Source organism: Chinchilla lanigera, unplaced genomic scaffold (assembly GCF_000276665.1).
Source record: "Chinchilla lanigera isolate Chin_1 unplaced genomic scaffold, ChiLan1.0 scaffold00054, whole genome shotgun sequence".
Taxonomy (NCBI): domain Eukaryota; kingdom Metazoa; phylum Chordata; class Mammalia; order Rodentia; family Chinchillidae; genus Chinchilla; species Chinchilla lanigera.
This window is the reverse complement of record NW_004955455.1, coordinates 9,484,401-9,497,761: the sequence shown is the minus strand read 5'-3', so window position 1 is coordinate 9,497,761 and position 13,361 is coordinate 9,484,401. Positions and strand designations below refer to the sequence as shown.

General features: G+C 49.2%; 1 protein-coding gene across 2 annotated transcripts in view; it reads right to left on the bottom strand.

The window, feature by feature from the left end:
• Window positions 1-13,361, bottom strand: part of Wscd2 (WSC domain containing 2) — a gene marked incomplete in the record, with an annotated part of 116,235 nt that overhangs the window by 52,101 nt on the left and 50,773 nt on the right. For both annotated transcript variants that reach the window (XM_013520455.1, XM_013520454.1), the window contains 1 exon segment: window positions 1,591-2,494. In XM_013520455.1, the coding sequence (XP_013375909.1) occupies window positions 1,591-1,969 (379 nt within the window).

Genomic DNA, 13,361 nt, shown 5'->3' with positions numbered 1-13,361 from the left:
GAGAGATAGGGTCTTCTGGATGGCTCCTGTGCCCAGTACAGGATGGGACTGGGGAATGTGCTCCTGGGGACAAATTTCTTCCATTAATGCCTCAGTTTGGAAGGGATTTTCTGTGAGCTGAATTATAGTGGAACACAAAAACCAGCAAAGTTTTCCCTCTGCCTCGATCAGGGGATTACTCTCCCATCCCATCTGGCCTGGGCTCGTGAATCCAGGTTGTGGCTCCCTCCTCAGCATGGACAGGTGCAGCAGATTCAAAGATACAGTCGCAGAGAGCCAAACATTCCAGCCAGATGCATCGGATTTCAGCTCCCACACTGCCTCTGACCAGCTGTGGAGTCTGGATCCAGGGTCTCTACTTGTTCAAACCTCAATTTCTACATCTAACTGGGTATAGGATGGTCGGTGCTTGTTCAAGCCCATGAAATTTAGTGCAAATCAAAGAAAAGCCCTTTCTGACTGCAAAAGGCTGAGGAAACACTGTGAAATACACCCAGGGAAATGATGTCCCCTGAGAATCATCACCAAGGGACCCGGTGTGGTGCACCAAAAGACAGTTTGATGGAGCCCAAGCCCTGCCACTTAGTAGCCATGTAACTTTGGTGCCCTCATTTCCTCATCTTTACAAATGGGACTAGTTACAGTAATTCACAGGGTTGAGTAACAATTCGATACACACAAAATGCTTACGACACTACCTAGGCCTGAAGGGCTCAGCAAATACTGGCTGTTTTTATTTTCATGTATATTTAATACGGAATGAAAAAGGCTTCAGGGGTGGAAGTCAAGCTTTGAACCCTAACAGATGTGGTGTTCAAACTTCCCTGTTGGTGAGCTGTATGACCTTGTGCAAGCTACTTAATTTCTTTGAGCTTCAGTTGTCTCCCTGGTGGACAAGGATGATAATGAAATCTGCCACATATGTGTAGCTGTGACTTCATGACAGCTGGTTCCCAAAATGGCACGTGTTTAAATTTAAATGTCTATTACGGTAAAAGACACATTACTATTAGTTCCCCTCAGAATATTCCATCTTGCTTCGAACATACTTATCCCACCATTCTTGCCACTTTCTGGAGCAGTTCTGGAAGTCCTCTTTTGTGAGTGGCTTTAGTTCGGCAGTCCTGGCTGCCTCGATGTCTTGAACAGACTCAGAATGTTTACTTTTCCTGGTCGTTTTGGCCATGGGGAAAAGCCTGGGTTGTAGGGTGCCAGATCTGGTGAGGAAGGCGGATGAGGACACACCATGTTTCCTACGAGCCTGCCTCTGTTGGGTGACACTCAGAGCAACATTCACTGCATTTTTTAAAATCACACCTCATGAAGACACTCATGAAAGAGGACTTTCAGAACTGCTTCAGAAAGCGGTAAGAATGAGATACGTGTGTTCAAAGCCAGGAGGTATATTTTGAGGAGGGGACGCAGAATTCATGGCAATGTGTCTTTTACTGTAATAAATTTTTTTAAAAATTTAAACATTCACCATATATTTTGATCGCATCAAAATGCTGAAAACTGGCAGCTGTTATTGTATCATCGCTGTTCCCCTTCGGTTCCCTCAGCCCTTCCTGGTGGTCCTGCCGCTCTTACCTCGCTCCTCCTCCTTCTCCCGGACAACCCTCCCCTTGAGGGCGCGGTTCCAGGCCCCGCCGTAGTCGCCCAGCTTGGTTCTCTCGCTGGAGTCCTTGCCCTTGAAGGAGGGTCCGTACCTGCGGGCGATGCTTGAGGCTTCACCCGCGTCGCGGAAGCCTCTGCCCAGGTGCAAGTCACCCAAGAAGGGCAGCTCGGCGCCCTCGGCCGGGCCTCCCGCGGCGGGGTTGGCCTGGTTCTGGGAGACGGCTGGCTGACCCATGAAGCCAGAGTGCAGGAAGACAAGGCTCCCGGCAGTCAGGTAGAGAGCCAGGAAGGTAAAGAAGCGCACGGGTTTCCTGCGGAAGTACCGCTGGAATTTGAACCAGAGCTTGGCCATAGCGGGATCATTCCGGCCTGGCTGGGCTGGCAGGGTGGAGACGGGAGGGAGGAGGCTTGGTTACCCAAGCTTCCCTTAAGGATGGGACCCTTGGGGCTCCACAAACTTACTCCCTCTGCACAGGGGGGCGCCGAGGCCGCGGTGAGAGGGCAAGTCCAGCTCTTGGCTGAGGCCAAGAGGAAGGAGGACAGAGCTCAGTGGCCTCCCAATGTCAAGGTGAGCTTCCTGGGGCCAAGAAAGGGGACACATAGCAGGTAACTCCATTTTCCTACATCTCGTTCTTCACCTCAGGGAGGTCCCAGGGACTCCAAAAGTAGTCATTGGAGAGGGGTCCAAGGGTTGCCAGCCCAGGAGTCACTCCCTCCCTGTTCTCGGCTTCTCAGGCCTGTTGGAGCAGGAAGAATTCACTGAGGGCCTTGACTCTGGTCTCTCCCACAGCTGGGGACCAACCTCCGTGTGTCCGCCTTCTGGGAACTGAAGCTGATAGCCTCCATCCAGTCAAGCACCAGGGGATAGGGCTGCCACCTGCAAAAGAGCACAGATAAGGCATGAGGAGCCCCTCACCGAGGCACAGGGCTTTTTAAAGGTGTCACCAGCATCCTCAAGGGAGAGTTCAGAGGCTCAGAAAGGGGAGGAGACTGCCAATGGCCCAAATGGCTCAGCAGCAGAGCTGAGAGCCCAGGCCTGAGCCTTCCAGAACACTGCCTTTCTTTTCAACCAGACTGCAATGGGTAGGGGGAGCGAGAATCCTCCTGGGCCCCAGTTTTGGCACAAACTTTATCTCAGCCAAGAACAAGTCCTTATGGGCTCGTGGTTTATGGCTGGTACCTGTGGCAATTTGTTCCAGGACCCTCCATGAGTACCCAGACCCACAGATGCTCAAGTCCCTCATCTAAACCGGTATAGTATTTTTATAGAACTTAAAGGAACCCTCCTACACACTTTAAATCACCTCTAGGTTGCCTACAATGTTAAATACAATGTCATGTTCTGCACATAGTTGCTGTACTGCATTGTTTTAATGGTAAGAAAAGGTGTGCATGTTTACAGTAGATGCAACATTTGCCAAGTATTTTTGATCTGTAGTTGGTTGAATCTGGAGATGCAGACTCTGCAGATACAGAGAGCTCTGTACTTCCTACATATTTTCAAATACACACTGATCCCCCTGGGTGCAAAAAGCCAAATTCATTCATTTCTCTCCCAACAAACATTTCATGAGAACGAGTATGCTCCCGGCACTGTCCTAGTACCTGTTGTAGGTACTGGAAATTAAGCCACAGAGCCAGAGATGATAACATTCCTTTCCCCACAGGGCTCACATCCTACTGGCAGAAATCAAGTCCAAGGGCTCTCTCCTCCATCCAAGGAAGAAAAGAAAAATGAAGGGAAGCAGGATTATTTAGCAATGCAGTTATCCATTCAGTATTTATTGAGTGCTTACTGTGTGCCCAGCTTTGTTTCACCCCGTCCGTATATTGTCTCATTTATTTTTCTCATTCCTAGGGTAGGTAACTACTTCTGCATTCTACAGATGAGGATAGTGAGGTTACAGAGCTAGCAGAGTTAGGGTTTGGAACCAAAAGGGTCTGAATCCCAAAGCATAGCTCTTGTCTACTGCCTTTTTGATTCTGCTTTTCCCCCACATAGTCTGAACATCACCTGGAAATTCAGAGACATGAACCAATATCCCATCTCCACTGTGTCCCAGTTTCTGGAAGTGGCTCTGCCTTTATGAGAGTCTCCGTGAGGATAGTCTAAAGAACCTCTTGTTCCGATGCCCCTGAGTGCTTGGTAAACACGAAGATTCCTGACTGCTCTAACCAGTACCTCTGGTTGAAACAGAAACCTACAGGCATCACAAGGTGCTCTCAGATGACGGTGATAAGCACAGAGGGTTGGTAACCACTGCTTTGTGAGTAAATGCTCAGGGTCATGAGCTAGGAGAAAGAACGTAAATTAGAAAACAGAGAAACTCCACTGGGACTACTACCAGCAGGGGGCACCACGACAATCCTCGCCAATACAAGGAGACTCAGGTTCACAGTGGATGATCCGAATCGTGACAGGTCTTCTTAATTCAGATAATACCCTGGGATTTTAACTGTGGTTTAGAGTCTGATATCCCATCTATTCAGTAACTATTATTCAGTAACAATCACCTCATAGGCATTTGGAATAGGTAAGTGAACAAAACGGACAAAAATCCATGCTCTTGTGGAGTCAAACCATCCATCCATCTACTCATCCACTCACTTATCTGTCATCCATCCATCAGCCCACCTACACATCCATTCATTCATCCATCCATCCATCCATGTGTTTGTCATTCATCCATCAGACCACTTATTCATCTTCTCAATTAGTCATCCATCCAGCCCTCTGAATTGTACAATCCATCCATTCATTCAACTCCCTACTAATCCAGGTATCCATCCATTCTTCCATTCACTCAAAAACATGCTGATTGTCTATTATATGTACTAGAGATGCAGGAATAAATAATTCAGAATCTCCACTTTCAGAGAATTGAGGGTCAACCAAGGGAGAAAGCAATTTAAACAATAACTATACTACATAGGCAATGGTAAATCCCATAGTAGAAGTATGTGTATATATGATATAGACCCTAATTAGTAATGTTTATTGAGCATTTAACATAGGTCAGACATTGTTCTTTCTATACATACATACTCTGATACATTGCTCATAACAATTCTATAAGAGAGACTTGTATCTATTTTACAGAGTTGCAGAAATGAGTATCAGAGTGATTATGTAACTTGTTCAGAATCACACAGCTGGTAAATGGCAGCTGGCTTGTGAATCTAGGGCCACCTGACTTCAAAGCCATATTGCTAACCACGCCCCTACTCTTGTGTCTCTTGAGAAAGCAGACAACTACAGACATACACCCAGAAAAGAGCCTTTTTACTTAAGCTTTCAGACTTTGCCTTGAAATGTCAGAAGGTTTGTGAACTCTGGTGTGGGAAGCCCTGGAGGGTGGGAGCTGAGGCAGTGAGGGTCTACACTTGCCTGGGGGGATCAAAGAGAGCTTCCCCAGGAGTTGTCTTTGACTTGAAAGGTCTTACAAAAGAAGCAAAAAGTCTTGCAAGACTAGCAAAAGTTCTGTGGATGAAGGAGCAGCAGAAAGGCAGTCCAGAGAGGAGGGACAGCGCACACAGAGGACAGAAAGCAGATCACAAGGGTCCTCAAACACTGAGCTCGGGAGTCTGAACTATGTTCCAACAGCATGCATGGAGTCCACTGAAGTTCATGGCCACACCGACACTTGAGGAAGACCAGCCTCTTACCAGCTTGAAACCTCCCTGCAGAGGGCAGTACCCCATGGCATTCTGGGTACTTCACACATATGTCAGATGTTTCTGCAGCTGGGCCAGGAGGAGAGAAAGCCAACAGCCCTCATGGGCACCCTCTCATCCTCATTTAGGCCAGAGCATGGTCTGTGGATGCAAAGTAATCTGGGTTCAAATCTTGACTCTTTCACTGAACAGTTGGGTGACTGGGAGAAAACTCCTCTTCCCACCAACACCAACGTTGCTGTAGTGAGGAGGCTGGCATGCAGAAAATGATCAGGGGAAAATCACACCCCACCCTCCCCTCTCACCAGCAATATGAGCAGCCTTAACATGTTCACCACGGGGCCATAATCCATATGGCTCGCTGCTAGGTGGCTCTGAACCACCAGTGGTACATACATGACTGCCCCTGGACACTCATGAATGTACCACTGGTGGTTCAAGCCAGTCAAAATGTGTTAAAACCTTTGCCCCATGAGCCTGAGGGCTGCTGTGGAGACACAAAGCCTGCAGCTGCAGGCTCCCTGTGGCGTCTTGCCTCTCTGGGCATATTTCTGGGTCTCGTCCTCTTTTGTTGCTCCTTCCTTATTCTTTCATGTTTCAACACATCTTTCCTTTTAGTGGGTGCCAGATGGGCTTTAAGAGGATACTGAGCTCATTAGCAGCTGGCAGGGAACAGAAAGAGGCTGGGGCTTTGGTGGTGTGGGACAGGAAAGGAGCCGTGGTGAGAGGGACAGGCAAGAGAGGCTGTGTTCACACGCACTTTCAGAGCTCTGTTTCCTTCCCAGGAGGGAAGGGGCTGACCTGAGCCACCCACCCCATCCTGCGCATGCTAGGAGGATGAGTGCCCTGGAGTCTGAGTCCCATGTGGGCAAAAGGATGTCTGCACCATCACCCCTTTCTCCCAAGCACTGGTAGAGGACATGAGTGGAAAGAAAGGGGCTGCCTGCTGGGTGGAGGGCTTACATCTACGACCATAGCTTCATGCCGTTTGCCAATACACTCAGGCCGTATGCCAATCCCATCGCCTTGGGAGGCTGCAGTTCAGGACTCTGTGGAGGCAGCAACTTGTGTTATTCAGAACTGAATGGTTCTGGGGTCCCTGCTGAGCTATAGCCCCTTGCCCTCAAGGGAAGCCCCAAATACTTCTCTGTCTCCCATCTCCATCAGCCTCTCTAGTCTCTCTCTCCATCCTGTCTCACCAAGTCTCTAGCTCTTTCTAGCTACCATTTGTTGAACACCTACTCTACGCCAGGCCCTGCGCTTATTGGTCTTAGAGACATATTCCTCCCCACACTGTGTGAGACCAGCCTGGTAGGTCCCCCCTCTCTACAGACTGGGTCGGCCTGCAGCCTCCGTTTGCTCAGAACATGCGAGGATCGTGACCCCATTAGCACCCTCTTCCCCCATCTGATGGGTGCCAGCTTTTTCCTCTGCAAAGTGAGCCAAGTATACAACATCCTGGGCAGGGACCAGACAATCCACAGGGCTGGTGTCGCCACTCACCAAGGCTGTCATCCTTCCTCGTGTCCTAGACGGCTCGCTGAGCCTCAGTGTCCCCATCTGTTGAATTCGGGGAAGACCCCTATCCCGCCTCCCTCCAAGAGTTAGCGAAGCATCTTGCAGCGATCAGGCTGAGGGCTCCTTTGTGGGACAGCAGCTTTCGTTCCTGTGGTTCGTGTTTCCAGCAGGAGTCTCAGAGCGTCTAAGCACAGCCTATTTTTAGCACCAAAATGAACCTCGGGCGGGGTAGAGCTGCCCGTAGGACAGGGAAACAAGAGGTCCAAACTGCCCTGTGCCTTCTCCCCGGGCAGTGAAAAGGTCAAAGGCCTTGCCCTTCCAGATTCATGGGGAGGGAGAGCCAGGTCAGGGTGGAAGCCTCCCAGCTTGATATGGGGGACAGAAGCAGGGTGGGCAAGCCCAGAAACCCGCTGACCCTCTGGCCACCCAACATTGGCCAAGAAATACCTCCTGAGAAACCTGATTTGCAAAGGCTTGCTGTCTTCTCAGGCTGGGTAGGAGGCCCCCTAGGAGCTGGGGAACCCCAGGAAACAGGGAAGCTTATGCTAGAGGTGAGATTTGAGTCTTAGCCTGATAATAAAGGTATCTAAAATCACTCTGTTTGTTGAGTGCTTACTATGTGCTGGGCAGCATGCTAAGTACCTTACTACCACTGGGCTATTTACTCATCATCGTAATCCTTTGAGGTGACCGCTAACCTCTCTGAATCTCAATTTCCCTTCTGGAATGAGGAAATAATAGCTTTTATCAAATAATGTTAATGTGAGAAATATATGAGTCAATATGTGCAATGTCTTAATATATTGAGCTTCTCCATGACTAATTGTCAGCTTATGTAGCTTGGGTGGAATGGATTCCTCCACCAGTTGTTACAAACATTCCTGGACCTCTCTCCTGAAACATGTATGCAATAATTAATGTAGGGTGTACGGAGGCCCAGGCGGGAAATTTCTATGTATTCCTGATGAGCATCTTCTGACTATCTAAAAAATTTCATACTTGTTTTCCAAAGTGGCTGCAGACATGGCTCCTGCAGCAGAATCTGAGCACTCCAGTTGCTCCACACGCATGTCAACATTCGGAGGTGTCACCTTTCCATTTTGCCAACCTAGTACAGGGGCTGTGTGTGCACCACCCACAGACTAGATTTCCTGATGCCTCTGTGTTCCTTTGCCCATGGGCTTTCTCCAATACCTTGGATGCTCTCCGTATCTGTGTGCTAGGACCACTAGAGGAGCCTCAGCCAGTAACTGAAGGAGCCAGTATATAAACACCCCATCTCTCTCTCACCCCTCAGTTACCATAACTCTTTGAGTTTCCCCAGCGGGACTTAACCTCAATCAGCTTTAGCTGATGCAGTAACACACTCCACATTGTGTCTGGTTTCCCTGCTCCAGGAACAAGAGTCAGTGTGCTCTGGTTTATACAATCTTTTCCTTACTGCAATATATGTAAAATATTTGCAATTTTTTCTCTTTATGAGGAAGTCATGCTAGGATCAACATCCTGCATGAAGATTCCAGGAAGACAATGTAGACTTTTTCAACAATAATGAGGCACATACATAGCAATGCTCATGTTACAGATGAGGATGCTAAGGCTCAGAGAGATGAAGGACAAGCTAGCAAGAGGTGGAGTATGAATTCATGTGCAAAACTGCCCGAGTCTCGAGGATATGATGTAATGGTAGATACTGAGCAGGATCAGCAGGACAGCCAGGTCCTCTCTTAACCACTGCATCTCTCAGTTGAATTCCATCCTTCCTGTGTGTGGAAACATGGGGGACCACCCCTCAGATACATTTTCTCCAAGGAGGTGTGTCCCCAATTCCTTTAGTCAAAATTCCTTCCTATTCCTCTTGCTTTTGGGGTCAGCTACTTGGCAAGTGAAAGATGCAGTGAAATAGCTTGAGAAGAAATACCATTATAGCCAAATGTGGTGTACACGCCCATGATCCCAGCACTCTGGGAGGCAGAGGCAGGAGGATTACAGGTGTGAGCCCAGCATGGGCAACTTAGTGGCTTAGCAAGACCCTGTCTCAAAATAAAAGTGAAAAAGGGCTGCAGATGTGACTCAGTGTGAAGGCTCCAGATTCAATCCTCAGTCCTGGGGTGGAGGTGCAATACCATTATAAATGGCAAACTTGTGGCTTTTACTCATGGCCTTTAAGGAGCCCCAACTGTATTAACCCTCTCACTCTGAAGAAGGCTTTTACACCCCCACAGAGGTGGGCAGGCTTTAGCACAGCCTTCCACTCTTCGGTGTGCTGTAAAGACCCTGGCACCACGTTGGACAGGTGGTGCTTCCTCAGTCTACCATCCTGGGCAAACCTGCAGGTCACTTCCGAACCTACAGGCCGACTTCCTGGGCTGAACACCTGGGACTGCAGCGTCCCCAGGTCTGCACACCGAGGCACATGCGCACACAAGCGACTGTCCCCAGGTCCCGAGCACAGTGCACACTGCCTCCAGCACACATGCGGCCACCCTCTGCCCCTGGGAAGAGTCCAGGAGCCCCCACTTCCCTCTGTTCCCAGGAAAGGAACTCAGCTGCTGCCACCCGGTGCTCACAGCCTGTCATCCATGTCCATTTCCACTCGTCTTCCCCAAATCTCAAGAAAATAAATGGGAAGGCAAAGCGCCATTAGCTTAATGGCCTTTAACACCCAGCCATCTGCCGTGATGTAATTAAATAAAAAAATCAGAAGGAGCATATGGTGCCCATTATAAATAAATATTAAAATGTTCTTTCCCTGGATAATGGCTCCAGTCCTCTTGCTCCACAGGCAAACTTTATGGCTGCTGTCACTTGTTACGGGGAGTGCAATTGAGCCACTGTGATCAGAAAGGGGAGGTAATGTGAACAGGGTCATGCCTGGGGCCAGGCACCCCTGCATCTGCATCTGCCTCGGCTCTGTGCATTGTATGATCTTCAGCAAGTGGCCTTTCGTCTTCCCCTGGCCTGGTCCTGAATAGGACCCATCCACTTTGCTGAACTGGGAAGGTAGGAGGGCTAAAGGGGCTACTGTTTAAAATACATAACTCCCTAATAACAGTGTGAACTAGTATTTATTGAGCACCTACTGTGTCTATGTGTTTAATAATCTTATGAGAAAGATCCCATTTGTTGGTCCAGCTTTGCAGATGTGGAAACTGGAGTTCAGAAAGATTAAGTCATCTGTGCAAGGCCACATCTAGCAAGTACTAGGACAGGGCTATGCGGTTCATGCCCAGGCAGTCTTCTTCCAGCGCTTTTGCACTAGAACATACACTAAGCCTGATACATCCCTTTCTCAATAGATGGTCACTTTCTGTTCCAACTTGGTATAATTAGAGAAAACATTTATCTTTTCTTGTGGCAAAACTATCTGCCCAACCTCCATCTCAGAAAAAGATAGAGACTCAGTGTGTTAGTGCAATACTGGCGAGCACCCAGGGCAGGCAGAGAGGACGCAGCTCATGCATGATCCTTGCTCATAAAGGTAAGCCATGGTGACCCCACTGTGCCACAGAACCCTGGCACTGCTGGTGGAGCAAGGGTGGGCTCAGACCTCAGACTTGTCCCGCTGAAGTTGGGACTTGAGACATTCCTGTCTCTGCTGATCACTTGGATAAAATCTTTTTTTTTTTTTTTTTTCGGTTTTTCTCCGGTACCGGGAACCGAACTCACAACCTTGCGCTTGCCAGGCAGGCGCTTTTGCCGCTGAGCTAAATCCCCAACCCCTACTTGGATAAAATCTTATAGCCTTAGAAGGCATCACCGGGTGCCCAAAGAGCAAGCATTAGGCCACAGTGACAAAGACAGGAAAGTAGATGAGCAGCCGAGAGATGCTGAGGCTGGATCTGAGCGAGTGGTGGTTTCTTGACCGTGGACAGCCAAAGACCAGCCTTCCAGGGGCAGAGGCAGCCCTGAACGGGAAAACATGGGTGAAGTTCTTGCCACAGGACTGGCCACACTTCAAGGGTTCAGTAAGTCTCAGCTCCAGTGAGTCCCCAGAGAGCAACAAGAGTACAGAACCAACATCCCCTTAGCACTTCATCCGGCAATGTACTACTTGGTATTTATCCAATAGAATCAAAAGCGCATGTACATCCAGCCAATGGAATATTCTTCAGGGCTAAAAAGAAATGAGCTATCAAGCCACGATGCGATGTAGAGGAAGCTTAGGTATGTATGGCTAAGTTCGCATAAGGCCACGCTCTGTATAATTCCAACTCTATGATGGTCTGGAAAAGGCAAAACAATAGAGACAGGAAAATGATCAGCAGTTGCCAAGGGGTTGGCGGAGGGAGTAGGTAGAGCACAGAGGATACTGGGGACAGCAGAAGTGGCCTGTGCGACATTATAACGGTGGATATAACTCATACATTTGTCCAAACCCACAGAATGTACGATACCTCATGTGAACCCTAAGGTGAACTGTGGACGTGGAGACAGCGAGGTATCAGAGTGGGCTCCTGGACTGTGATCACGGAGGGATGCTGGTAACGGGGAAGACAGCGCATGTATGGAGGCAGGAAGCACATGGAGAATCAAAGAGTCTCTGCACCTTATGATCAATTGCTGTGAACCTAAAACTGCTCTAAAAATACAGTGTTCTATGGACACTAGAAGTAGGATAACTGACAATAATTAACTGTGTATTTCAAAATAGCGAATAGAGAGAATCTTGAATGTTCCCAAAGAAAGGATGTTTTCATGACAGCTATGCCAGATACCCTGATCCGACCTTGTACGTTGTGTGCACATACTGAATCTTGTACCATACTCCGTCAAGATGTGCAATTGTGTGTCAATTAAAAATTTTAGCTAGTCTTTTTTTTTTAAATAGGGACAATCAGATCCTTGCAAAGGCAGAGCCCATGGATATAAGGAATCAGTGACACATTTTAGCAGCTCTGGGCCCAGGGAAGACTGAGCTGCAGGAAGAGATCTGGAGAGGCACAGGGGCAAACAGACAAGTCCCTTTTGTTCAGCTGATCGATGAAAGGGACCCAGGCTGCAGGTGCCCCAGTCTGCTGCCCTCCTCCGAGCCCAGGCAGCTGGCGGCCCTTGTCTGGGCCCAGAGTACTGTCTTTCTCACCAGGGGCTTGTAAAGAAAGGCCCTTGGTCCCTATCATTAAGCCATCTGGAGTCATCCCTCTCCTCCAGGGGCTGCTGTGGTGTGGGTCAATTAGTGCACATTTGCATAGACTTTCTTAATAGGCTGCTAATTGTCTGGGGGGATAATGGATGGCTCTGCTTTTTCTGGGCAGAGTGTTTTCCCAGGGGGCAGACCTACAGCGGGTGGCAAAGCAGGAGAGCAGCAAGGGGGAGCAGAGAGAGTAGAACAGGACTGCAGTCTGCTAGCACTGATGCTCAGGCGGCGAGGCAAGAGATTAGTTCGCAACCCTTTGCTTCGGCTGTGTGTGCATCTCAAGGTAAAACGCAGTTCTCACCGCGGGCCTGTTACAGTAATCTAAAAGCCCTAGTGATGGAGAAGGGGAGCGAAGCCGTGGTGGACTGACAACTGGTGGTCGCCTTGTAATACCCAGGTGAACTGAATCAGTGTGGTGCTGAGTGTGGGAGGCCCACCTGAAGACTGTTCCAACAAAATAAAAAGGAGAACTGGAGAAGAAGAGGTGCAGTTGGGAGCTGTCGGTTCTCCTGGAAGAGCTTGTCCTGCTGGCTCTCCTGATATGACTGCAGCTGTTCTTATTGTCGGAGGAGCTTGGGACCTTGTTGTCGCTGAGAATGGCTATGGCTCACTGTGGGGGAGCTCTGATCCTTACTTTGAGCATCGCTTCCTGGCTCTGGAGGAGAAGATGGTGCACTGCTCAGTCTCCTGGAGAAGCTTGTGGTGCTGGAGAAGCTTGTTGTGTCTCCTGGAGAAGCTTGTTGTGCTGACTTTCCTGATATGAACTTGGTTGTTTGCATCATCAAAGGAGCTCGGGACCTCGCTGTTGCTGAGGATGGCTGCGGTAGTTTTCAGGGCAGCTCTGTTTCTTACTTTGAGTGTCACTTCTGGCTCCAGTGTGGGGCCATCAGCCTGCGGCACAGATCCTCCTTCCTGCTGGCACAGACTTTCTAGCTCCCACCACTGACCTCGGGGCCTTCTCAGCGCAGATTGTTGAAACAAGCCTGCATGAATCCTCCAGCTGGACTCATGGGGGGCATTGTCATGGGCTCTAGGTCTTTAGCTGGACTCATGTAGGACTTTGCCATGGGAAGGCCCTTGGCTGGATTCTTGGGTCTTTAGTGTGTGGACGCATTCCCTGCACTCTCTTTCTATGTGACTCTTTGGGTGACTATTTTAAAATAATCCTATAAATTATGCATCCTGTATTATTTCCCTTGCAAACCCTGACTACAACAGAAGCCATGGGTCAGAGAGTGGTACCAGAAGGACCCTCTGAGCAGACATGAGCTGAGGCCTGGAGATGAGGGAGGTGTGGGGAAACCTGGGCCAGAATGTCCGAGGCAGTGGGGACCAGGCCACGAGAAAGGAGGAGGCACCCTCTCCCCGGTGATGGACTCTGCTCAGGGCTATTCCTGAACTATCAGGTGACTGG